At 56.2% G+C, this 26,537-nt stretch overlaps 1 protein-coding gene across 2 annotated transcripts; it reads left to right on the top strand.

Moving 5' to 3' along the window:
* Positions 1 to 920: 920 nt before the first annotated feature.
* Positions 921 to 26,537, top strand: MAP1A (microtubule associated protein 1A). 2 transcript variants are annotated; one of them, XM_072981560.2, is made up of 7 exons: positions 921 to 1,151; positions 4,498 to 4,599; positions 14,784 to 14,866; positions 15,102 to 15,242; positions 15,816 to 24,210; positions 24,841 to 25,079; positions 25,941 to 26,537. In XM_072981560.2, the coding sequence occupies exons 1-7, from the start codon at positions 974 to 976 to the stop codon at positions 26,094 to 26,096; spliced, it is 9,294 nt and encodes a 3,097-aa protein (XP_072837661.2). In that variant the 5' UTR covers positions 921 to 973; the 3' UTR covers positions 26,097 to 26,537. The 2 variants fall into 2 exon arrangements, with proteins under 2 accessions (XP_072837661.2, XP_020645848.3); XM_020790189.3 differs by lacking the exons at positions 921 to 1,151; positions 4,498 to 4,599 and adding an exon at positions 10,363 to 10,672.

The raw sequence follows: 26,537 nt of genomic DNA, 5'->3' as shown, positions 1-26,537 counted from the left end.
GGGGGGGGGGGGGCGGGGCGGGTCGGGGGAAGAGGACATCTGGAAAGTGGCTGGTGGCCAAGAGAGCCGTGGGGTGCCAGGGCAGCTGTTCAGGGTCCTTGCAGGTCCTCCGGCAGCTGCTCCCTTTCTGCTCTTCCTTCAAAGACCAAGTGGGGGGGGGGGGACGACGGCGACTTTAGCCTGGAGTCCACACCCTTCCACCAGTGCCAATGCCCCTTGTCTCCTTTTGCACCCAGACCCACGTGCCCCACGTGGTCCCCATATTTCTCCCTCTCCCAAAGTGCGGTGGAGCTAATGGCGGGGGGGGGGGGGTTAAGAGTACAGAGAAAGCCACCTGGACCTCACTGAGTGGGACCTTGGGCCTGCCTCCGTCTCTCATCCTGACCAAATGCAAATATAAGCCATGCTTTGCAAGCAGCGAAAGCCTTTATTCCTGTTTTTATTTAAAACCTTTAGACTGGTGTTTATAAATGATCAAAGGAGGTTGCATAAAAGTCTTTCAGTCAAACTAGAACATGGTGTCCGGCTGGAAGCAGAGCCCGGCTACCTCTCCTCCGGGTGTGTGTGGAGGGTGCGGGGGGGGGTGCGGGTGGCGCCAGGTACAGCAGCAGCAGCAGCGACACACACACACACACACACGCACGCACGCACGCACGCCCTTCCCGGCCCGAGATCCTCGGGGCCTTCCTGACTCGTTGCACAGCGGCGGATGCTCTTCCCCCCCTTCGCGTCCGCCCCCCCCCGCCAAAGGCACGACCAGCCCCTGCCGCCGGCAGCCTGTCGGAAGGCGGGGGGGGGGCAAGCAAGGAGAGCTGCGCTAGGCGGGTGGGGGCGTGGCCGCTGGAGCTTGCGCGGGGCCCTCCCGAGGTCACGTGGGCCGCCCGGAGCCAATGCGCGCCGGCCCACCATCCCCTTAAGAGGCGCGCGCTCGTGGGCTTCCGCAGCAGGCTCCGCAGAGCGGCCCCCGGTTGCCATGGAGACGCCGGCCGGGACCGTCACCGTGGAGACGCCGGCGGCGCGGGTGCGGCGGCAGCAGCAGCAGGAGGAGGAGCGGGAGCGGCGGCTGCGTCGAGGCCACGCGTTGCTGGCGGTGATCGGCGAGGTCGGGACGGAACCGGAGCGGGAGGCGCTGCGCCGGAGCCTCGAGCGCGGTAGGAAGGCAGCCCCCCCCGCCCGCCCGCCTGCCCGCCCCGGCCGGCCCTTCTCAGGGGTCCCCGCCAGCCAGCCAGCCAGCGAGGGAGGGACGGAGGGAGGCCCCGTTGCCGCCGCCGCCCGCGCGGTCCCTTCAGCACCTTGGACAGCGGCGCCGGCCTCGCTGGGCCTCCGCAGCCGGAAGCCGCCGGAGCGGCAGGGAGGGCCCCGCAGGCGGCGGCGGCGGCGGCAGCAGCGGCTGGTCCTTCCTTCCTTCCTGCCCGCCGGCCCGCCCGCCCGCTCGCTTCATCCGTTCCCGGTGGGCCCGGCGAGGGCCGGTGCTGAGGGGCGCCCCTGCCGGCGGCCCCCGGGGCGTTGGGGGAGGCCCTCCTGCGGGCACTGCGGAGGCGGGAGGCGGGCGGCGGGGCTCGAGCGGGCGGAGGGCGGCGGGGAGGAGCCCGCAAAAAGAGGCCCCGCGGCTGGCTCAGCCTCCGGCCGGCCTCCCCGGCCCCTCGGGGACTGGGCTGGCTGGCGGAACCTGCCGCTGCGGCTGCTTCTCTTCCCCCCCCGCCCGGAGAGGAGAGGCCTGGGATCGGGGGCTCTCCCGCCTTCCTCCTAGAGGCGGCCTTCTTCTTCCACCCTCCCTGCAAATACCTTCCCCCCTCCCCCACGAGGCCGGTGCACGGAGAGCCTTGTGTTCCGGATGCCTGCACACGCCCTGTTTTTCAGCTAAATTTCTGAAACAAGACTGACCAGAACAAGCAACGTTGAACTGATGAATCCCTGATGCAGCGCGCGGGGGGGGGGGGGGGGACGACGACACATTCTGGCCGGTCAGCACTTCATTGCGATGCAGGGAATGTACAACATTGCAGGCACTCTTTGTCTGTGTTGCAGTAAACAATATGCACATGTTTCTTTTATGAACAGAAAACAATCAGGACTAAAATAATGAATTGCTTTTTCAATCATAGCCAAGCTAATGTGGGTGCACAAAAAATGTCCCATGACATTTTTGGTAAACCAGTGAGGCAGTGAAACAGGAGCGGAATATTCTGGTTGACATGGGTTGAGAGCCATGAAGTTCTTACTGGGATCATGAAATACATTGTGTTTATTGAATGCTAATACTAACTACTGTACATTCCTAAATTAAAACTGCCTATATAAGACTTCATAGCAGATAAAGCTGAAATTGCTGCTCATGAACAGCCTGAAATGACCCGAAACTCTAGCAAAGCTAGCACCACACAGAGGTCTCTGGGGAGGCCATCCGCTGGATGGGTTGCCATCTCCAAACATAGCCCTGCTCTGTCTGCTACCTGTCTCATCTGGGAACACAGGCATGCCAGAACATGGCTTCTGATAATGCCCTGTGCCTGGGCCACTGCATGGAAAAACAGCTGCTCCTTCAGATAGGTGACCCCAAGGCATTATGGCCTGGAAGGATAAAATCATTGTCCCAAATCATAGGAGTAAACAATTGGCAAGTAATTAGTGCAGTGTAAATGGTCATGTATTCCCTATAGCTAGAGCCAGCTAATAAGCTAGCTGTTGTATTTTGCTGTAATAGTACCTTCTGTGTAATATTTCTGAGACAGACCCATATATAGGACATTGCAGTGGGGTGTTTGAGATATTTCCAGGGCCCGGAGAAGAACAGGCAGTCTCCCACTTTCTAGGAGAAAACACAGCTGGTGCATCAAGCTCGGCTGGTGCCACTGGCACCCTGAGGCACCCAAGGAATAGAGTGGTCTCACATCACTCCCAAAGTAGGGGGCTTTGTCCTGGAGGAGAAGCGCTCTCCCCTCCAGGACTGAAATCCCCTAAATGTCGCTCGGCTCATTGTACAGGACCTCACCAGATCCATGAGCATCAGGGCTTGTTCCAGCCTGCCTTATGGCCTCCTGGTTCATTGGCCTACCTGCAATTGCTGTGCAAAAAACAGAGGGGATTGCTTTACTTTAGCAATATATTCTGATGGAGCCTGAGCACCTCCCTCGGCAGAGAGAGACAGCAGTATCAAGCTCTCTCCAGCCCAACCAGGTTATCACACAGGAAAAATCATTCAAGTCAGGATTTTCTCTAGTATATAATCCGGACTAGCTGAAAGTTTTCACCCGGAGTGCCCAGCCCAGTTCTCTTATTCATGTCTACCTATTTTGGCTACCAATGGCATGAACCGAAGCACTTGATGCTTCCCTGCTGTCTTGGGTGTATGATTCCCAATGACCTGAAATTTGTTGATCATGTGAGCTAGAAAGAAAATTGGGGTGGGTGGGTTTGAGGCTTGTCTGTAACAGAATAATAAATCAAAACAGCCATTTTAGGATAGGTGAAATCTAACCTCACAGCTGCTAGTGAACCATGTCAGGAAGCCACAAGAGTGACAAACTTCTCAGTGGCAGGCCCCCGGGTGTGGGGCTCCTTTCCCACAGAAGTTCTTTTTTCCCTCTAGAAACAAGGAGAAGGCAACTTCGTTGCAGACTTTTCACCTGTATTTGGCCTTGTGCAATATTTGTCTTATGTCGTTTTCAGCCTCGGCTTTGGTGTGCACAGCTTTCTTAGGTAGCATGGCCTTGTAACCTGCTCTGGAAAAACTGCTGTAGAGGAAAGTGAAATGGATGTAAACAAGGGGTGTGGGCCCATCCACCTGATTTCTAGCTTGCAGGTGGCAAAGGCAGAGGGAGCCAGTTAGGAAGGGCTGCTCCCCCATGGCCTGTGCTGCCGACTCTCTTGGACGAGAAGCAAATGGCTTCCATGGTGCCATTGGGACAGGCAGCTGGATGAGCTGAAGAGCCGATGCATTTTGCTTGGAAGAGAGCTTTCCCCCCTGCAGGGAGAGGAAGGTGATTAGATTATCTGGATTAGAGCACAAACTCCAAAGCTTTGAGGAAGCCAGGAGCTTTGGGATAGGATTAAGGGATGAACCGGCTGAAGAGGGACAGAGGCAAGGAGCAAAGGAAGAAAGGGACAGATCAGAGTTGGGGCACAATTTGGTGGTAAAACCCACACCCTGCTGGTGGCACACTAATGGCACACTGCCTGAGAGCTACTTTTTTGGACTGTCCCCCACTGGCTGTGAGAACTGTAGCCAAAATATTACTGGTTGCAAGCTGTGCCCACCCCAAGAGAAGAGTGCATCCGAGGTGTCTCCGAAGCACAAGGAAGGCATGTGGTTTTGGTGTCTCTGTTGTCCATTGTGTGAAAAAAAACCCCACAACATCACCTCTATTTATTTATTTATTTATTTATTTTATTTCTATCCCGCCTATCTGATCATATTAGACCACTCTAGGCGGCTTACAATAAAAACAACAATGTAATTTTAAGACCTCTCTTTGTTCTCCCCTCTCCATCACACAGGCCTTCGTTCCTGGGACATCGATCTGCAGTCCTGTGATCTGAATCAGCAGCTGAAACTCTTTGTCACACGCCATCTTGCACACTTCTCGTCAGAGGTCAAAGGTCAGTCTCCACCTTCCCCTCCTCCATTTGCAGATTTAAGAAACCAGCTGGAAGTTTGGGAAAGCAATAGTGCAGGGATGCGCACAGCCTCTCACCCTCTGTAGTGTCACAGGGAGGCCGAGATTCAGACCCTTTTCTTGAGGATGGGTGAGAAGAGCGGCCCTTCCGCTGGACACCCCCCCCCGCATGTCCCTCTCTGTCTGCCGTCAACCAGACCCTGCGCTGTGTATGTCAGACCTTCCTCTTCTCCCCACCTCTTGTCTGTCACCTTCCTAGTTATGAGCATTTTTTCCTGCCCTCTAGTTTCAGTGCAACATTCAGTGTGGAAAGGAAGGCTCATGTGGATTTGATGGGCTATTTAATTTGCTAACATGTTTACAGAAGTAGAGCCTTTAGTTGGGGCATTGTTAAGCTGCTTTAATACTCTCCAGGCCTTTTGACTGTTTCCTGACATGTTTTATCCAATTACCTCTTTTTGTTTCTGGGAGTGAAGAAATGAATCACAGCCCAGGCAAAATGATATCTTTGCTCAGGGGATCTTGTTTAAATAGTGAAAAATATTTATTTATTTATTTATTTATTTATTTATTTATTTATTTATTTATTTATTTATTTATTTATTTATTTATTTATTCTATTTATATCCCGCCTATCTAGTCAATTAAGACCACTCTAGGCGGCTTACAACAAGGGGTACAACAATGAATAAAAGCAGTTTTACATAAAAGAAAACTTTCAACAATTGGGTTAGGAAAGAAAAGAAAAGGGGAATCAGGAATTAACTAGGGGGGAAGGCCTGCCAAAACATTTATCCATTTGGTTGACTATCTCCAACATGAGGCCTTAGAGATAGTTGGTTCATGATCTACTAAAGACAAACCCCCCCCCCACACACACACAGTCTTCTTGGATTTGCATCTTCCCCATGGATTCATGTGGCCACACTTCCTGAAAGAGCAGGTCGGTATCACTTTAACTTCTGTCCTTCTGCGACCTTGGCTTGAATCAGTCTCCTGGAGCTTGTCCCAACCTTGAGAGCTTTTTCTGTGAAAAATTTTGGCAATTGCTATAAATAGAACTTTGTAACTTTTTTGTTTTTAAGAGTACATGTCTGCAATTGTGCTAAAGCACATTGTTTGTCTTGTGGGATTTGTGCAGTATGACTTCTGCCATGATTTTCAGTGGACACATTTTCTTCACACCTTGTAGAATGTTCTTCACAGGGCAGGGAAGTCCACAGCTAAAAAGTCGTTATGCCTTGCTTAGGTCTCTTGATTGCAAACCACCTCTCACCCTCCTCTCACTTCGACCAGGCCCTTACTTTGGGGGCTAGTAGTCAGGGTTTCTGGGACACAGGGCAGTGCTGGGGGGGGAGGGGGAGGACAGGAGGTTTCACCTGTGGGACGCCAGCACTGTATGATTGGGTTGGCTGCAATGCACTCAGTTTTTAGAAGAGGTGTCACGACACGTATTTTCAACTGGCCCTTTAGGGCTTTAGGGTTTATTTTCTGGTGGTTTTTTTTTTAAACTGCAGTTTTCATGTTTTAAAATGTTTCTCCTGGTGTTTTTTAAGGTTTTTTGATTGTTTTGATTTGTTGGACACAACAAAGAAGCAGAGCATAAATAAGAGGGAAATGGCAATGTGATTGTCTGGCACTTTGCAGTGAGAGAGTGGATGGGCAGAGGGGGCAAAGCCTGTGGGATCAGACCTTGAAGTGCTTGCGGCAGGGAAGCGACTTATTGCTCCCTTCAACACCAGCTCTACATTGCTATTGCTCTATGGATAGGATTGGGAGGAACTAAGGATGCCAATTTCCCCTCTGGAATGCTTTCTGCACTTGGCTCTTACACACGAGTCCAGGAGGACTTTCCACATGAGAGCTCCAGTGTGCATCTATCGCTCCAGTATCTCAGAGCTAGCGGGGGGCTCCTCTGTGGGACATGAGAATTAGCACAGTTGCCTCCAGTGCTCTCTTCCTTGGAGTCTGTCCCCAAAGGAAATGGGGAATGAACCTAGAGGATTTGTTTGCTCCAACAGCTTCTGGAGCTGAGCTGTTCTCACATGCACCAGCACTGTAAGCACCAGGAAGGGGCTTTTCAAGAGGAAGACGGTAATCCCACTCCTCTGGGTACTGGCCAGGCTTGGATCCAGACATGGATAGGCCATTACCTTAGGCAGATAAGCATCCACTGGACCTTGAATCCACTGAATGAAACCCTGTCCCCAGGGGCTGGAGCCAGCCAAATTGGACAAGAGGCAAGAGGGTGAAGCGCCTCCCCCACAGGTAGTTATAAGAACCTTGTCCCTCTCTCCGATCTCTAAATGCTGCACCCTTGGTCAGATCAACAGTGGCATGGGCATCAAAGCCACTGTGGGGACAAGCAGCATCACCCGCAACGTATTCCACAAACTGGCCATAGCAGGATCCTGAGGAGTCAGTGTCCCCTCCACCAGGGTAAACATTTGAGTAAGCTTTGCCCCACAGAGAACCACAGGTGAGTTCTCAGATTGTTGGCTGGCTGTTCTGAGATGTCCTTGAGGCAGCAAAGTCAAGCCCCCCTTTATTCCTTTTCCTTCACTTCTGCATCTCTGTTGCTTTTGTTCTAGGCCACGTTTGCCCCCCCCCCTCTCCAGCTTCAGCTTCATGAAATGTCTGTCAAGCATTAAGAGCTCCTCCTGTTCCATACCTTTCTGTGGTCGACTATTTTAGTAGGCCTTCCACTCTTCCAAGGGGAAACCACCACAGTGAGGCAAAACCTTGCCAAGGAACTGTGTTTATGACAATAAAGTGACAGGAACTTCTATTACACTTGCTTCCTCTGGCATACAACTCATATCCATCGGAGATCACTCGTGACATTACTAAAAAAGTAGACTACAGCAAAAAGCTGTATTTTCAGAACAACCAGGCTTTGGTCTAAATGAGTGAATTGTACAAGAAGAGGTGTCTGGGAGGAACAAAGGGAGCACATTGTCTCATCTTGTCACAGTAGCAACAGAACGTGTCAATTCCATGGCTGGCAGGGGTCTGGCCCGTATGCTAGATAGGACTTGGGGAAGGCAGTCAGGCAGTCAGGCAGGCTTTCCAGCTCTTTTGAGTAGAGTGAGCAGGCAGGTGAGGGCCACCAGGTGAGGGGCCAAGTGGCTACCAGGCCAGGCCAGTGTAAAGCGACTTCCTGCTGCCGCCTCATGACGTGGGTGCTCTTGCTCCCCAGCTTCCTTTCTGGGTCATTCTTCCAGTTCAGCATTCAGACACCATGGTGGAGGCCATTCCCTGGATTCACTCTCAGCCATAGGTCAGGATTGGCTCCCTTCCCTCTCCAAAGTGCCACCATCTATCCCTTTGTGATCATCAGCCTGGCAAAGGCTGGCACTCTGTTGGATCTGTCCAGGTAGCAGCAACAGTTCCTAGAAGACCCTTTCATCCATTTCAGATTTTTTAATTGTTGTTTTCTGGCTTACACCTGGACCCAAGATCACCACCAAGTGCCCTCTGTTTGATGGGAGCAGAACACATAGCAGGGTATTCACAGTAGCTCTCTAGCTCACAGTCGGACTAAAAGCTGTGATTTTAATTTCAGCACAATCACTTTTGAATTTGACCTATATATGTGATCAGACTATGTTTGATCTACGGTTGAGTGAGCAGCTTGGAACACCCCAAATATTTTTGGATTGCAACTCCCATCATCCCTAACTATTGGAGAGACTGGCTGGCACCAACTGGAATGGCACTCCAAAACATCCAGTGTTCATGGTTGTCTTCTTAGGATCTCTATTAAAACACATAAGGTGAAGGGGCTTAATGTAAGACATATTCTGCAGAACCACCACCACCCCCACACACAGCTCATTCTAATCCCTTTAAAAAGCAGGATTGGGTGAAAGGTGGGGCATTTTCTGACCTCTCGGGGGGGGGGAATTCCAATAGAGCTGAGGCTACCGAAATGAAAGGACTGCTTGTGTACCTGCAACGGAGTGTTTGCCACTCAAATACCCAGAGCCAGAAAACAAGGTGGAATATAATTCAGATAAAATGAAACAAAACTCCCAGCTCTTGTCATGTGGGGGATATTCTGACTCTCCATTCCTTCCACAGTCTCTCTGGAGAAAAGTCTGATTTCCCCCATGTAGGACTAACCTACTGATAAACAAAATATGTCATTTCTACTTTACTGCCTTGTGGCTTTGCCTAAAAGCAATGTGAGGCATTTTTCTGTCAACTGGTGGCAGGGCTGGGAAGGGCCACCTGTCATATTGGACAGGACAAAAGGGGGGGGGGAGAGGGAGACCAGCAGGCCTTTTTCACTGCTTATTCCCCTAGATATTTTTGCTAGTAGGAAAAAAAAAAGAGAGAGAGATTGTATTGGGAGGGCACCTGAAATTTGTGGTGGCAGGGAGCCTTTGCAACACTTTCACCGACCAAGTCACCTCTCCTGTAGATATAATGGAGTTGAACCTCAATGAAGGTGCAGGAGTGTTTTCCACGATCTGTAGGGAGCCTCCCTTCTTTGGATGTGATCCTGCTGGGTTCTGGTCTTAGGGAAGGCCATGAGCTGGAGTGTGAGGAGGTCTGTGGGAGGCAACTGCCTCAGGCAGCATCTTTGGGCTGTCATGATAGAGGAGTGGGTCATTCATTACATAATTCATTATTACCGCATGTTCATAACCAGGCAGGAGAAGCAGCCATTGTTAATTGTTCCCCCCACCCCCCCCAATGCCAAAATAACCTGGTTGCTTGACAGATGTAGCTTCACCTAGACTATTGAGTGAGGGCATCCTTTGACCATCTTCTTTCAGCCGTAAAATGTCTTGCTTCTGACCTGCACCTTTTCCACACCGCAGATAACCTACCACACACGGAAGCTGTCACGCAGGTGTGCCTACCCATCCATCTCTCCCATAGCCCAGCTTCAGGAGGCGTCTGCCTCTGAAACCTGGCTTCAATGCCATCATAGGGACACTGGGGGGGAGGGAGGGGGGATATTATTTCGTTTCTAGAACTGGCTGATAAAAAACAGAGAAGGGAAAGCTGGGGGGGGGGGCTCAGAGGCCTCCCTCGACTACACCAAGAGCCTCCAGAACGGGTGGCTGGCAGGGCAGGGCTGGGCCTTTCTCTACACAGGACCTCTAGGTGTGTTATTTGCTTCTGCAAAGCTCCAACTCGTCAAACAGCACAAAATACGGGGGACAGGGAGAGAGAGAGAGAGAGAGAGAGAGAGAGAGAGAGAGAATTCCTGCTGCCTGGTGGATAGAGGCAGGAGACTGAGGGCAGGGAAAGGGAGAAAGAATGAAGGGGAACCACAGACCTCAGAGAGGGAAAGAGATGTATTTTAAATGCAGGCGTAGCTGATAACGTCTGGGCCTCCCATGTTCCCCTCCCTCCACCCCCTCGGATAAAGAAGGCCAACCACAGGAGTTCCTCCGACAGGTCTGGGATCCTTTCCAGATCTCCACTAATAACGCTCTTTTCCGGTCAAAGCGCAGAACTGCAGAGCCCTGCGGAAGGAGCTGGGGGGGAGAGGGTGTGTGGAGGGGGCGGAGGGCCCCCCCCACAAGCGATTGTGGGTGTAGCGGCTGGTTTTCGGTTACAGGTGCTTCTCTGATCCTCCTCAGCCGGGCCTTTGCCTTTTTTTTCCCCCTCCCGCTGGGGCCGAGGGTGGGTGTGGCAGCTCAGCCCGAGAGTCCCGGGCGGCAGGGGCAGCCGAGGGTTCCAGCTCCGGGACGCCCTCCTTCCAGAGCCGGCCTGCCACCTTCCCCGCTGATACACGGCGGGGATGGGGCTCCTCTTCTTCCGACCCGCTGGCGTGCTAAGCAGGAAGCAGGCGCCCCCCCCTCCCCGCCGCCCGGTTCTCTTTCTCGGGGCGGGGGCAAAGGAGGGCCTTCCAGGCGCCGGCTGCCGGCTCCTGACTCCGGAAGGGTTAAGCCGCCTGGCGGGAGGGGGGAGCAGCTCCTCCCCTCCCCTCCCCTCCCCTCCCCTCCGCGGCGTTGCACTGACAGCAGCTGTCGCCGGTGCAGCCCAGGCCCGGCCAGCATCATCCGAGCAGTGCGGACGGACCGCCAACCCGCCTGGTACGTAGTCCCGGGCCCGGGGGCGCAGGTGGGTGCGAGTGGGTTGGGGCGCCGGGATTGGGGGGGGGGGGGCGTCTCTCCAAAGGGACCCGGGCGGCGGCGGCGGCGGCGACCCTCGTACAGGGGGAAGCGCGCCCACGCCGGGACCCGCCGTCCCCTCCGGCCAGCCGTTCCCCTTGGGCCTCGCTCTAGAGTCCGGCCGGCCAACGGGAGCCCTCCCTCCGCATCTCGCGCCGCCGCCGCGGCCGCCGCTGTCCCTTTTCTGCCCGGGGCCGGCCGGAGGGCCGCCGGGCAGTGCTGGGAGGGAGGCGGCGGCGGCTAGCTGCGCATCCACCGGGTCCTCCGGACCTTCCCTGCGGTGGGGCGGCGCAGGGCGGAGGCGACGGCTTGTGCCCGCCTGGAAGGAGGGGGGAGCTGGCCCTGAGCCCCCCCTCCCACTGGGTCGAGGTGGTTCCCCACCCCCCACCCCCGCGGGCCGAGAAGGGGCTCGGCCAACGCCCCGTCCTTCTGCGTTGGGAGGGGGGAGGGGAAAGCGGGCGATGCGCGCGCACGCTCTCTGCAAGCGCGCACACTGCGGCAAATTTTGCAGCGGGCGCCTCTTCACCCCCGGTGGGCGCCCGGCCGGGGGGGGGGAGCGAGCCACTGCGCCAGCCCCGCTGCTGCCCGCCCCCTCCCGGCCGGAGTGGCGGGCCCGTGTGTCCGTCGGCCCCCCAGCAGAGGGGGGAGGGCTGGGTGGGGAGGAAAGCGTTGCCGCCCGAGGCGGGGGGGGGGGAAGGGAGGGAGGGAGGGAAGGCCCTGCTCCGGGGCTCCGCAGCCCGGTCGCGCACCCAGCCCTGCCGGGCTCCTCTCCCCCCGTCCCGCCCCCTCGGAGTCCTGGCCGCCAGCAGGCGCCGGTCGTCTGCGGCCAAAAGGCCCGAGCATCCCTCCTGCCCGGGGCGGCGGGCCTCGCCTAGCCCGAGCCCAGCGGGGCTGAGCGGCCAGCCGCCTCTTCCTCCTGCTGGCCCGGGGAAGGCGCCTCCTCTCGCTCGCCGCCCGGCCGCCTTTCGACCGGGACGCAGCTCAGGGACCAAGCCGGGCGACGTGAGCTCTGGGCTGCTCGTCGGAAGATGGCAGGGGGGGGGAGGACCCGGCGGTGGGCGGGCAGCCCGGGCTATGGGCGCCCTCGGGCCCCGACCCCTGGGCACCTCGGGCGGGGGGGCAAGAACTGCTTGGAAGCCGTCCGGGGTGGCGTCCGCCCGGCCTCCCGTCTCTCCGGCCGCCCAGCAGGCGTTGGCCTCTGGCGGGCGGCGGGTTCCCCGACAGCGCGCGGGGGGGGGGGGGGGCGTCAACAAGGGCCGTCTGTGGAGCCACGGGGAGGGGCGCTTTGAAAGGGGTGTGTGTGTGGCCACCCTGAACATTTTTGTGAATAAAAAGGGGGCAGGCAGATCGGCTTCACCTAAACAGGGAAGAGATGGATCGAGTGGTTCTCCTACAAATCAATGACGTCCTTCCCAGGCAGGCCTCCTCTGCTTTGGCCTTTGGTTTCTTGCTGCCTCATGGCGCGGGGGTGGGTGGGGGTGCCTGCCCTGCCCGGCCGGCCCTGCCCGACTTTTCTGCTCCCATTAAAAGTCTGCTAGATGGCCTTGTTGCCTGTTGCTGTTGATAGGGAATACCTGCTGTGAATGATTTGCTTTCCCTCCCTAAAGAGGCTTAAGATGACGCTGAGAACCTAAGCAGGGCTGTGCTGGAGGAGACCAAACACCCGCCTAGCCCACATCCCACAATGGTCAGCCCGATCAGGGTCCATTTTGCTTTGGGTGCATGCAACACACCCTCTCCCAAAGTGGGACCCTGGGGCACTCCCCGCCTTGTTTCCCAAGAGTGGGTTTGCAGGAACATCTACCGGTGACGTGACCCTGGACAGCCACCTGTGGGTTTCCTGCTTTGCAATGGGTTTGAACTCCAGGGCTTTTGAGGGTCTGCAGGTCAGTGGTTCCTTGGGAGACCACCACATCCAAACATGGCCCTCCCTGGGAACCAGGAGCCCAAAGATCCTTCGCACAATTTGTCTGGATCTTCACAGCCCAGAAGAAGAAGAGGAGGAGGAGGAGGAGAAAACCATTGCACTGGATCAGTGCCCTGTTACCTGCCCTTTACTTCTCTTTGCTCTGTAGGCCTCACAGTCGTCTAAGCAAGGCACAAGGGAACAGGCCCCAGGCAGGGGTACAGAAGCTTCTTCCTTGCACTAATACACAGGGAAAAGAAATGAATGAATGATGTTTACTACTTCCAAGAATAGTTTTCATTCTATGAGTATATATATAGCAGGATTCAGTGAAAGTGCAGCTGTGGGTTCAAAAAAGAAGTGACCAGACCTTTGGAGAAAGAGGGAGGGAGTCAGCTGCCTAGACAGGGAGGGTCCCCAAACCTCTCGGCCCGCGGGGGTGGTGATGGAGGAATAAACAGTGGGGTGAGATGGGTGGCATGCCCGCGCCAGTCCTGGCCTTGGTTTCTTGGACAGGGAGAAGCTGGCAGCTGTCACCGAAAGCAGCATCCGGGCAGCTCCCAAAACAGACTTTAGCGAGCCTGGTGCCAAGAACAGGGTGCTCCTTTGTGCTTTGTCTGGCCCTCTGGATCCCTTGCACTGGCCTGTGCTGCGCTGGAGGCCAGGAGCATCCATTGAGGCTGAGAGAGAGAGAGCGCGCGCGCGGGGCTCCTTTTGCCCTCAAGGCAGGAAGCCGGTCTCAATGGGCTCCTTCCAAAGGCTGAGGGCCTCTAGCCTGGAACGCTGGGCTTGTTCTGTTTGGCAAGGGCTGTTTTACACCATGCAGCACTTCACCAGCCCTTCATTCTTTCCCTGTATTCGTGCAAGGAGATAAAGGGGTGGGGTGGGGGGTGCGTTCATGGGAGAGGACAAGAGGTGGCACGGCGGAGTGGGTGGTGGGTGGGGAGGCTGTTTGGTGTTTGGGGAACAGCTTGAGCTGTTGGCTACTTTCCATTCCCCTTTTGCCCTGACTGGCTCCGTGTGGGCTTCTGTGGCTGCTTTGTGAGGAGAAGCTCGAGGCTCGTCCAAGGCAGGCAGGCCAGTCGCCAAGTGGCTCTGTCAGGCCTGCTCTTGTTGTGCCTCATCCCAGTACATAAAGTAGCTTTTGAAGAGCAACAAACACAATAAGCAAAAGCAGCCATGAGAGGAGAAAATAAAATAAAATGCAGCCTTTTCTCCATCACACACGTAGTATGGCCGCAAGCACACGACTGGCAGTTTGCAGCCCCAGGGCGAGCCCTTGAATAGGAGCCCACAGCCCGCAATGTCATTTTCCTAAAAGGTTACCTCCAAAGAGACCCAAAGGAATGCGCTCGGCCCTCCTGCAAGCCCCCCCCCCCATGTGATGCCCTCTGGAATCCACAGCACCTGAAGGAGAGTGGCAAAGGGTTAGGGTTGGAAAGAGGGCAGACCATGGCCATCAGCCGCATCTGGAGGAACTCCTGTGCCAGGAAAGGTGGCGCCGAGCGGTGTGTGTGGGGGACATGGGACACGTGCCCTTTCAGATGTTCTTGGGTGGCCGCTCCCAGCGGCCTTAACCAGCACCACTGCCGCGATGGCTGGAGTCCAGGAATGGTAGTCCGTTCTGGTCTGTAATAAAAACCAAAATGCTCCATGTTTGGGGTGTCAGCGTTAAATTGGCAGCATCTGCAATGGTGTATTGGCACTGAGGTAAACAAAGGTCATTATCCCCCAAGGAAATCCAGAGTCAGCCTTAAGGAAACCCCTTTTGCAAAGGGTGCAGATCAGGGCAGTCTGTGTGTGAAATCCACCTCTTGCTATTTGAGGTGGTCTAATTAAGAAAACAAACAAAAGGAGTCAGCCTCAGGCAGTTACCCTGGGGTGCCCCGGGGGAAGGGGTTTGTAGGGGTTCCAGATACGAGGAGGAAGCCATTCTGAGCCACCGCCTTCAAAGCTGCCCTTCAGTAGGAATGGGGTCCCAGCGTGGTTACCTCTTCCTCTGAGTAGTCTCACGAGGCTGGCATGAGAGTCATCCACTTGCCTGGCTGTTCTGCAACATGGAGGCTGAGGAGGAGGAGGCGCAACTGGGCGTGGTGTTGGACAAAACTGTTTCCACTCTCTTTGCAGGTCTGCGGACTCTCCATCATCAAAGCAATGAGCTGGATACCGTCATCCTAGTAAACCCAGATGAGGCGAGCGCTGTGGCAGAGGTAACGCTCATGGGCAAGATTTCCCATGCGGGGCTCTTTTGCCTGCACATGGCCGTGCTGCCCTGCTCGCAGGGCAAGGGGTGGGTTCGGATGGGAAGCATGGCTGGCATTCCATGCTAGCATTGCTCTAGACTCAGGTTCAAGGTCTGGCACGGCAGGGAGGTTTCGGCCGTGACACTTGTGTAAGATGGTAACATTTAGACCAGCAACTTAAGGTGGTCTCTTTTGTGAACAGGTCCGTTCCTTGATATGTGACCCTTCTGTTCACAAACTGCTCCTTCTGTGTGGGCAGAGCTCTGACCAGGAAGGAGACTTGATCCTGCAGTCTGGGACCTTCACCTACCAGAAGTTTGCCGAGATATTTGCACACCCGGAGGTAAAGGGAGCGGGCAGGTGATCTTGGACTTGAGCAGATGGTAATTGGGTGCATTCATGCTGTGTTAGAGGCCTTCTGCAGGGAGTTCCAGGGCCTGTGCTTGGTTTATGACTTTTGCTGTGAAATCTTTGTTTGTGCTTTCTCCAGCATTTGCCAAGTTTGGGGTCATCTTTGGTGGGGATTGTGGCCAGCACATTTTCACAAATTTTCACGGACACTCAGACTATCACCAGGGCTTTGTAAGACAAGTGCTTTTCAGAGCTCCAGGGTGCCTTTAGGGGTCCTGCAGTTTGAGGCAGGGCACACCCTATTTCCTTGAGGGGCTCATGTCAGACTACCCAGCCTTACTACATACAGAGCATGGCTGCCTCTGTATGGAACAAACATTTTGGCTCACAAAATCAGGTTTTGGCCAGCCAGGTAGAACAGTGGCATGCATTTCTGACAGGCATGTTTAAAGTTCAAGATAGTAGTTGGACTGTTGCAGATAATATTTTGTTTGCTTTATTTTGCCAGTGACATTTTGCAAAAAAATTGTGTCAAGTAAATACAGCCTGTTTTTTACCCTTTTAGGTCGCTCAGCTTCTCAGCAATACAGACCCAGCTTCCAAGACTTCCCTCACAGTGTCGTGTGTAGGAGAAGGAGAGTGGAGTAATCTTGGACACCCTCGCTTCCAAGATCTTCTCAATCTGAGATTGAACCCTGACCCTGTCCTGCCAGAGATGGACGGGGTCTCTGAATTTGCAGAGTATGTCTCTGAGACCGTGGATGTTCCCTCACCCTTTGACCTTCTGGAGCCCCCAACCTCAGGGGGCTTCCTCAAGCTCTCCAAGCCTTGTTGCTACATATTCCCAGGAGGGAGGGGAGATTCCGCTCTCTTTGCTGTCAACGGCTTCAACATCCTGGTAGATGGTGGCTCAGAGAGGAAGTCCTGCTTCTGGAAACTGGTCCGACATCTGGACCGGATTGACTCCATCCTCCTGACCCACATTGGAGCAGACAACCTTCCAGGGATCAACGGGCTTCTGCAACGGAAGGTGGCAGAGCAGGACGAAGAGCAGTCCCAGGGCTCCACCAATTACAGTGACTGGATGAAGAACCTCATTTCCCCTGAACTGGGTGTTGTGTTCTTCAATGTTCCCGAGAAGCTCCGCATGCCGGAGTCCTCCATGAAGGTCAAGAGGAGCATTGAGGAGGCTAGCCTGGCACTGCAGTACCTCAACAAGCTGGGCATCAAGCCAGAGCCCCTCTATCGAGTGGTCAGCAACACCACTGACCCAATCACCCTCTTCCACAAAATGGGGGTCGGGAAGTTGGACATGTATATTTTGAACCCAGTCAAGGAAAGCAAGGAAATGCAGTTTCTCATGCAGAAATGGGCCGGGAACAGCAAAGCAAAGACGGGCATTATCTTGGCCAATGGAAAAGAAGGAGAGATTTCTGTCCCCTACCTAACATCCATCACAGCCTTGGTGGTCTGGCTCCCTGCAAGTCCCACAGAAAAGATAGTAAGGGTTTTGTTTCCAGGAAATGCACCACAGAACAAAATCCTAGAAGGTCTTGAGAAGCTCAAGCACTTGGATTTCTTGAAGTACCCTGTAGCCACCCAGAGAGAAATGGTTTCTGGCCTGCCCTCACCTGCCCTGAAGCAAACCAAGATCAAGCAAAGAACAGACAGTAAGGAGAGCCTCAAGTCTTCCCCAAAGCCGTTGGCCGCCAAGGTGGCGGCCTCCGAGGAAACCAAAGCAGAGGCAGCCAAAGAGTCAAAAGGCGAGAAGAGGGTGAAGGAGCATTCCGAAAAGCCACCCGAGAAGCCTGTGAAAGCTGAAAAGATAAAAACGGACTCTAGCGATGCCCTGAGAGCGGAGAAAAGGAAACTCGCTAAAGACAAGGCTGGCAAGAAACACCTCAAGGAGAAAGTGTCTAAGCTGGAGGAGAAGAGGGACAAGGAGAAGAAAGAGCTCAAAAAGGAGAGGAAGGAGATTAAAAAAGACATCGAGGGGAAGAAAGAAGAGAGGAAGGATTCCAAAAAGGAAGAAAAAAAGAAGGAAGCCAAGCCAGAGCTGAAAAAAATACCCAAAACAGACTTGAAACCTTTCACTCCTGAAGTGAGGAAGACCTTGTACAAGGCCAAGGTTCCGGGCAGGATCAAAACGGAGAAAGTCCGCAGCAAGGCTGACAAGGAGAACAGCCTCGCAGATCAGAAGGTGTCGCCCATGCCGAAGAAGGCTGGCCAGGCCCAGGGGTCCCAGGAGGCCGCCGGGGAGCAGAGAGTCGTCCTCTCCTCCCCTGAGGACCTCACCAAGGATTTTGAGGAGCTCAAGCGGGCAGGAGCCAGGCCTCCGGAAGTGCCTGCTTTGGAGAAGGCTGGAGAAGAAAAGGGCCCGAGGCACCCGGCTGCCCAGGAGACCGGGCCCATGTTGACATCCTCTGGGGGAACGGCCAGCCCAGCAGCTGCCCTGGAGGAGGAACCCACTCCCTCCAGAACTGGAGCAGCAGGAACAGGAGAGGCACCGGGTGGCTCCGATGAGGGAGCAGTCAGGGTGGGACCTCCTGAGGGGGAAGAATTTGGGGAACACCCCGGAAGAAAGAGGGGAGAGTTTCCTGGACTGGAAATGGGAGAAAAGGAAGGCGGGCGGCGGCTGCCAGCCAGGGTCTCCCTCGATCTGGGGAGGGACCAAGAGACGAAGTGGACCGACTCCCACCAGGACAGGCAGGCTGAAAAGAGAGAAGGTGTGCTGGAGAAGGCAGAGCAGGAAGGGGCAGAAGAGCCCTCTGGGAAGGCAAAGGGCCGGGAGGGCGAGAGGGGAGCCTCGGCTCTCCCCGCCGAAGAGAACAGGAAGGAGCTGAAGGAAGAAAGGGCCGCCCGAAGCAAAGCACCTGGGAAAGGGGGGCCCCCCTTGAAGGAGGAAGAGGAATCCTGCCTGGGAGGCAGCGCCCCCGCCCCCCCAGGAGAACACGTCTCCTACATCCAAGACGAAACCATACCCGGCTACTCAGAGACAGAGCAGACGCTCTCAGATGAGGAGATCCATGACGAGCAGGAGGAGCGGCTGCCCCCGCTTAAGCCAGACGCTGCACCAGGTGACCTCGCCCTGCCTGACCCAGCCAGGTCCATGGCCACCCTCCACGGGATCCAGGCCGCAATGGTGGCCGAGGCCGGTCAAGGCGATGCGGGCCATGAGCCAGAGACCCTGGCCTACCCCACCCACCTGGTGGCGGCCCCGCTGGCAGAGGAGGAGCACGTCTCCTCGGCCACCTCCATCACCGAGTGCGACAAGCTGTCCTCCTTCGCCACCTCTGTGGCGGAAGACCAGTCGGTGGCCTCCATGACGGCTCCACAGACAGAGGAGACCGGGAAAAGCTCCTTGGTGCTGGACACCGTGAACAGTATCCCCTCCTCGCGAACTGAGGCCACCCAAGGCTTGGACTACGTGCCGTCCGCTGGGACAATTTCTCCCACATCCTCCCTGGAGGAAGACAAAGGCTTTAAGTCTCCACCTCCAGAAGACTTCCAGGCCCAAATAGAAGCTGAGAGGAAACTGGAGGCCTGCAGGAAAGGCATGCAGCAGCAGCAGGAGGAGGAGGAGGAAGACGAGGAGGAGGAGGAGGAGGAGGAGGAGGAAGAGACCCCAAACCTTGAGAGACCTTGGAGAGGCCAAGGCCATTATGAGGCCCCGGTGTTTTCTCAGCAGGGCCCCCCTCTTGGGGACAGCTCCCCCGGAGACGCGAGGGTGGCCATGGGAGCAGCCCAAGAAGCCCTGCTGCTGCTGGAGGAGGGAGCAGCCCAGCGGTCGCAGGGGGAACCCATCTCCGGTGGCGAGGCGGAGGAGCGGTGCCTGAGTCCTGACGACAGCACGGTCAAGATGGCCTCCCCGACTCCCTCGGGTCCCACCAGTGCTGGGCACACCCCTTTCCACCAGTCCCCTGTAGAGGAGACGTCAGACCCTGTGGAGGCAGACCTGTTTGAAAAGGCCGCCGAGGCTCCAGCAGGAGGGAATGGAAAAGAAAGCCCCAGCCTAGCAGAGAGGGCGGTGGCGGTGGCGGCGGAGGAGGAGGAGGAAGAAGCATTCATTCCCAGGGAGGAGAAAGAGCTTTCTGTTCTCCTTCCGGATCAGCCCAGCCCAGGTAGCACGGCTGAGTCTGTGCCTCCCCAGGAGGAAAGCTGGAGCCAGCCTCTGATAGAAGAAGAGCGAGGAAGAAGCGTCTACCACACCCAAGAAACACTGGACATCTCTGACCTGTCCCCTCCCTCCCCCACCGAGACCCCGCAAGAGCCCCGTGGGGGCTTCCTGTCTGAGATCTCCCAAGAGTGTGCCAAGAAGGGTGCCGGGTACGAACTGTTTTCTGTTTCCGAAATCCCTCCTCCGAAAGGGTGGGAGGCATTCCCAGACAGCCCCGAAGAGGAGAAACCATCGCAAATACCCACAGAAAGCATTTCATCAAGGGATGAAAAAGTATCTCCTTTTACAGAGGAAATTTCTGGGACGGCAAAATCGTCATATGATCACGCGAAAGAACGGTTCTCAGAAGATGCCCAGACTCTGCCTTTCGTGGAACATGACCGAGGCCACGAGAGGACACCTTCGGTCGCCGACAGAGATCTCTCTCCAGAAGACAGCAAGACACCTCCGAGCGTCAGGAAAGAACCCTCTTCACCCTTGTTCACAGAAGAGATCTCACAGAGAGATGCCAGGGGTGAATTTACAACAGAGAGTCCTGCTGTGAAACTTTCACCAGATGTGTCCACAGACGTCTCTCCTGATGTGATGCCAGGCAGAGAGAACAAACCGGCCACTTTTCTGGCAGAGGATTTGCCTGCTTCCCCTTTGGCCCCCGAACAGGGTCCCTTTCAAGACTGCCACACACCTTGGGTGGCGTCAGCGTCAGAGGCCGACACCTTGCCAGAAAATGGCAGGTCTGTTCCCTTAATGGGAAAAGGCCCTGTCAAGGAATTATCTCCGGGACCGTCTTGCAAAGAAAGCTGCACCAGCAAGGAGCCCGCCAGCTCCCCTGAACTGAGCCCAGTTTTGGATGGGGAGTCCTTCCATGCCTCCTCTGCTGGAGAGACAGAGCTGAGTGCATTTCTGGAAGAGGAACGAAAGAAAGAAGAAAAAGAGGAGGAGGAGGAGGAGGAGGAGGAGGAAGAATCCCCTGAAATGGAAGACATTTATCTCAAAGCCACGGACGATGATAAGAAAGTTTGGTTTTCGGAGGAGATGAAGAAAATACCACAAGAGGAACAGCGACAGAAGTATGACAAGGAAAGGGGAGAATGTACGTTTTTGGATGACGAGATGGAGGAATATGAAAAGAAGTCACTGCTTTCCGTGGCTCAAGAAGAGGACGTTTCCCACTCTGTGGCATCTCGAGATCACAGTTCAGGACTGTCAGAGAAGGAGATTTGGGAGACTGAGTCTAGGCTCCAGCCGGTGGCTGCGGCGGCGGCGGCTGCTCCTCAGAAGCAGGAGGCACCTCCTGAGCATAGCTCTCCCCTTCTGGTGGGGGACAGACCACAGCAGGTGCCCTCTGTCCAAACCCGGACATTTTCCCAAACAGATGCAGAGCAAACGGTGTGGGAGGCAAAGGAATTCCAAGCCTCCGGGGCTTTAAGGCCCCTCTCTCCAGAGCCTGAATGGGAGCTGCGGCCTGGCCTGGGGCAGGCTGCTTTATCCGCCCCCCACCAAGGGAGAGAAGAGCCTTTGCCGCTCCCTGCAGACATCAAGGAGCTGCTCTCTGGCTCTGGCAGCGAGGAGGCGGCAGCCACTTCTTCCATGGCCCCCTCTTTGGAGGAGGAAAGAGAAGCATCCTTCCAAGACCAGGGAGAGGCTCCAGGCTCAGCCCCAGGTGCACCCAAACTCCTACCAGGAGCCACACGGAGGAGCTCAGACGCTGATGGTGCTCGTGAAGGAAAGCTGGACCTCAAAGAGACACTTGGCAGGGAGCAGGATGGTGAAGGGACCCTTCACAGCCTGTCTCTCAGTTGCTGCTCAGAGAGGAGTCAGAAGAAGGAAGGGGTGAGTCCATCTGCCGAATCCGATGGCAGAAGCCCTGCTCACCCGGGGCAAGAACTCAGAGGAAGCGGAGACCGTGGGAGCCCTCCGCTGGATGCCAGCTCTTTCAGCCGCACCGAGAACATCTTGTGGCCCAGCTCCATGTTCTCCTCTGGTTATCCTGAGTTCTGTGAACCAACCAAAGATGAGGAGGAGAGAGGGCAAGAGAGAGAAGAGAGAGAGCCAACCCCCTACCCTCATGACAAGTCCTTCCAGTATGCAGATGTCTATGGAGATGTTCTAACGTCTGGAAGGAGTGCATCGCTCAAGACAGGGAGGGCGCCGAGGCTCCAGGTGGAGTCTCTGTACCCGATCTCCTCAAAGGAAGAGGAATCGTGCCTCTACACGCCAACCGAGAAGGAGCATTCCTCTCCATCTTCTCCCAAAGACCAGGCGGAGGCCTCTTTTCAGTACACGGACATTCATAAACAATGCCCTCTCCAGCCAGAAAAGCACAGCGGGCGACAGGATGAGACGCCCAAGGGTGCAGAGCGTGAGGGGATGGTCTTGAGCCCTTCACCTCTCTTGCAAGACGAGCTGGGGAGCCCTTTGCCAGCCTCCTCTCAGGGAGACAAGGGCCTCGGCTATCTCACAGGCCTCACCGATCCATTCCGCCAGGCGGAAGCAGTTGGCTATATTGAGCACACACCCCCTTCTGAAGCCAACGTCACCTTTGAGCGGAGGAGTCCTTCTCCAAAGCACTCCTGGGCCAAGGAGATTTATTATGAGAAAGGGGAAGGGGTGGAAGAGGGTGCCAGTGACTCAGAGCTGGAGAAAGGAGCCAAGGAGACGTCGGAGAAAGAAGTCAAGCCTTCAGAGCTTTCGGCAGCCAGGAAGTTGGACAACAAGAAAGAAACTGACCGCTATACAGACCTTTCACCACCGGAGACGGACCACGAGCGAGCGAGCCAACGGTCCCAAGGCTACGGTGCTTGGCAAGGAGAGGTCTGCCCGGCAGAGAAAACAGCCCTGAAGGCAGCAGACGTCACAGCCTATGGCAGCCTGGCTGAGTCAGGCCAACTGGGCTGGGCCCTGGGCCTGGCCCCCCACATCTCTGGGGGTGCCGAGGGGCCCTGTTCCAAAGAGGAAAGTTCCCTTGGAAAAGATGCAGGAGGCACGGGCTCCCGAGGGCTTGGCTCCCCAGCAGCTGTTAAAGAGAAGGACTACCTGAAGGGCTCCCCGCTTCTAGCCAAAGGGTTGGATTGTTCCTCTTCAGGCTTTGAACTGTCTTCACTGGAAAAGCACGAACCCTCCATTCTGTTCCGGCACGAAGCCCGTTTCTCTTCCCAGCTGCAGCAGCAGCAGCAGGAGAAATCTCTTCCTCCAGCCCTGGCAGAGACAGTTTCACTGCAAAGGGATGAAGGCCAGGGCTACCTAGAGGTGTCCACTGGGGCCTCGAGCCAGGCCTCCTCTCTTGCAGGGTTCTCCCTCCCAGATCCATATGAAGAAGGGGACGCACCCTCTGGGGCGCCCTGGGAACACTCTCGCCCCTCTGAGGAGGCTTTGGCAAAGACCTCCATCTTGGGTGAGAGCATCTGCCCGAGCCTTTTCTCCACCTCCTTGAGAGGAGCAGCTCCTGCAGGGCCTGAGACCCAGAGCAGTTCCTCCGCCAAGAGGCTTTCGGAAGAATCCAGGGAGTCCACTGCCAGCAGTGTCGGGGACAGCAGCCTGCGGCTCCTGCCTTCCCCACCCGCAGCTCGGCACCCGGCACCCAGCTGCACCGTTAGCTGCAAGCCCCAGCCATTGAGTCCTGAAGAGTGGCTGGGAAGCCCTCCTCCGCCTGACGTCCTGGCTGCTTCTCCCCATCGCCCCCAGGAAGCACCTGCTACCGCTAATGGGCCCACAGAGGTGAGCACCAGCCCGGGGGCTTTTCACAGTGTGCCACAAATCACAGAGAAAGCTACTAGGAGACAGGAGGAGGAAGAGGAGGAGGAGGAGGAGGAGGAGGAGGAGGAGGAGGAGGAAGAACAGGAAGAAAAAGAAGAGGAGGAGGAGGAGGACGCCCATGGCAGACAAGGTCGCCCCTCTTCCCTCCTGACGGCTGAGCCCACCTTCCAGCCCTTCTTCCCCAATGCTGGTCAAGGCAGCCGAGCCGAGGATCATGGCGATGCTTCCCATGAGCTGGAATCTAGTGGGGGAGCTCCCTCCGACTATGGGCAGAAGTTCTTGTGTGACCGTCAGCAGCGAAAGGGCGAATTGTCTCCCTCCTTCATCAACCCAAGTCCTCACGATTCCTCCGAAGACAGTGAGCTCTCACAGGCCGAAGGGCGCTCTTCCGTGAAAGGAAGGCCACCTCCCCTTCTGGGCAGCCACAGGCCAGCGACAGCAGGGGGAGAAGAGTCTCCTCCCACCTCGGCCAGTGACTCCGGAACCTCCCAGTCAGACTCCGACGTTCCCCCAGAAACCGAGGAATGCCCTTCCATCACTGCAGATGCAGCCATGGACTCGGATGAAGATGCGGATTTCCTTCCCGTGGACAAAGCGGTGGGTGGCTCCCACCACAGTGGCAGCAACAGCGGTGGCAGCACAAGGTCCAGCCATGACCCACAGCCCCTCTCCCAGGTAGACCCTCATCCCCACCCTCCCCACCCAGACGTCTGCATGATGGACCCTGAGGTGATGCTCAACGAACAGGACTTGAACAGGCTGGATAAGGTGCCCAGGAAGGAGCCAAGGGAGAAGAGCAAAGGGGCCAGGAAGCCACTGGGCAAGCCCAAGACCTCTTCCCCTGCCCAGAAGCTGGACAAAAGTTTGCCCGGCCCAATGAAGCAGCCGTCGGAGAAGTCTCCAAAACCAGCCCCAGCCAAGAGAGAGAAACTCCTCAAGCCCCATGTGGAGGAGAAAGAGGAAGGCTTCCGGAGCGTCCATGCTTACCCTGGCAAGCTCCTGGTCAATGGCACAAAAGCCAGTCTGGGTAAGTTCAGGTGGATGTCTGGTCTGGTCTGGCTGGGGTGGGGGTGGGGGTGGGGGTGAGGGTGAGGGTGGGGTGTTGCGAGCTGCTGCTGGGGCTTTGGTCTCAGAACAGCGAGGAATTGGCCGGAGGAAGCCACGTGAGCAGAACCACCCATGTCTCCCGTGCCATCAAGGATGACTCTGAGGATCGGGCTCCTTACGAAGTCCTCTCTTCCATGTTGACTCAGCAAGGGCTTCAGGCTGCCAAGGTGGGCAGGCTCTCCACCCGACACTGGAGGCTCGTAGTCTCCACTGGGCAATTGGCCGGCATCTCTTGGAGCCAAACTCCTCCCAGCCTGTGGAGGGAGGGAGAGGCGGGCCAGCACTTCTGTCCTCAGGGGGAACGCAAACTTATCGGGCATCTTGTCCTTGTCCCTTTGCTACGACCCAACACCAGCCATCAAGTCGAGAGTGAGCCTTAATCACACCTGGCAGCCTCCCTCACCTGAGCCTTAGCCCTAATCCCTCCCACTTTGGGCACCCAAAGTCCTTTCATAGGTAACAGTGGAGAGGGGCCTTTCCACCTCTGTTGAGGGAGGACTCCAGACAAGCCAAAAGCTTCAGGGTCAACCGCCTCCTCCTCTCTCCCCAGGTCCCGCCAACCTCAACCCCAAAAGTTCCTCCACGGTGCCTCCCGGACCCCCTGTCTACGTGGACCTGGCTTACATCCCCAACCACTGCAGCGGCAAGAACACGGACCAAGAGTTCTTCAAGAGGGTCCGGGCTGCCTACTATGTCGTGAGCGGGAACGATCCTGGCAGCGGGGAGCCCAGCCGGGCTGTCCTGGATGCCCTGTTGGAAGGGAAAGCCCAGTGGGGAGAGAACCTCCAGGTGAGTGCCCGCCAAGCAACCCTTGGGTGCCCCACTGCCTGCTGCCTGCCTGCGGTCAGGGAAGGAGGGAGCGAGGGAGGGCAGCCTGCGAGAGGTAGCCTGGTTCTGACCCCTTCCTTTGGAGAGGGCAGCTTCCCTGAGAAGAAAATAGAGGGAGCCCCACTGTGTTCCCTTGGCCCCTTGGGAGAGCCCTGGGGTGTGCACAGGGCACACGTGTACATGCGTGCGTTGGGTCCCTTCTCTCACTTGGCCCGTGTGAGTCAAAACTGGCCCTGCCACATGGAGGACATCTCAGGAAATGGATGACACTGTGGCAGCCTTTGCCTCCTTCATGCGCTCCCCCCCTCCACGATTTACTTTCCAGCAGAGTCCCGAAGGGAAGCCCCCTTCTGCCTTTCCGGAGTCAGGCTGCATGCTGAACTTTGCAAGGAGAAAGGGTCTGCTCCTGCCTGATTTCCAGCTGCTGTTAGGACCTGAAACCTGCAATACCAGCACCCCCGCCTGCCCTACGCTTCCAGTTTGACTCCCTTTGTGCCACCTGCCAGCCAGATGAACTAGAAGGCCCGGGGAGGTGTACGCGCATGTGAAAATAGAGAAAAAAGAATCAAATATTAACTGGAGGGGAAGGCCTGCCTAAACATCCATGTTTTTAATTGGTTTTTAAAAATACCCAGCGAAGGGGCCGCGCGAATCTCTGGTAGCAGATTATTCCAGAGGCGAGGAGCCACTGCCGAGAAGGCCCGGTCTCTTTTTTTCCTTCTGGGCCTCCCTCGGTGTCAAGCTCCTCAGCTTCACCTCCTGACTCTCTCAAGTGATATGGCTAGAATGTATCCTGCGTCCTTCCCCATCCTGTCTTTCTAGGTGACTTTGATCCCCACCCATGACACCGAGGTGACTCGGGAATGGTACCAACAGACACATGAGAAGCAGCAGGAGCTGAGCATCATGGTCTTGGCCAGCAGCAGCACCGTGGTGATGCAGGATGAGTCCTTCCCGGCCTGCAAGATTGAATTTTGAGCCCCAGCTTCTCACCAGCGCGCTTCTCCATCCACTTCCTCTGACTGTCATGCCACCCTTGAGGTGCCTCCCGCTCACTGCTCCCTTCTTCTGTTCTGCTGAAGGCGATCCAGACTTTCCGATGCCACTCCATCTGCCTACAGTTCTTGCTTTCTGGGATGCCCAGCGCCCGACCAGGATGTCTGCACGGGTGCAGAGTGTGTGTGTGGGGGAACCTCCTGGGGCTGGTATGCTTCCCAAGGCTTCTTCTGCTGCCGCCTCTGTTCTTGCTGTTGGGTCATTTGGCTGCCTTGATGTTGCTTGCGTGGCTCCCTCCCTCTCCTCCCTGCCACCCGGATGGCTGCTGTGCCGGATCAAGGCCACAGAACTTTGTCTGACCTCAGGTGGAAACAAGGCTCAAGACAAAATTAGAAAGCGGGCCGAGAAGGCGAGGCGAGAGCA

The sequence above is a fragment of the Pogona vitticeps genome, chromosome 12 (genome assembly GCF_051106095.1).
Source record: "Pogona vitticeps strain Pit_001003342236 chromosome 12, PviZW2.1, whole genome shotgun sequence".
NCBI lineage: Eukaryota > Metazoa > Chordata > Lepidosauria > Squamata > Agamidae > Pogona > Pogona vitticeps.
This window is presented reverse-complemented; position numbering and strand designations above follow the sequence as displayed.

What these genes read in the sequence shown, in the direction of transcription:
- MAP1A (XM_020790189.3), top strand. Translation starts at nt 10,378, where the DNA reads ATGGGGCTCCTCTTCTTCCGACCCGCTGGCGTGCTAAGCAGGAAGCAG. An exon ending in AGGCGAGCGCTGTGGCAGAG is followed by an intron (nt 14,867 to 15,101) that starts GTAACGCTCATG and finishes TTTTGTGAACAG; the next exon opens with GTCCGTTCCTTGATATGTGA. An exon ending in TGGCACAAAAGCCAGTCTGG is followed by an intron (nt 24,211 to 24,840) that starts GTAAGTTCAGGT and finishes CTCTCTCCCCAG; the next exon opens with GTCCCGCCAACCTCAACCCC.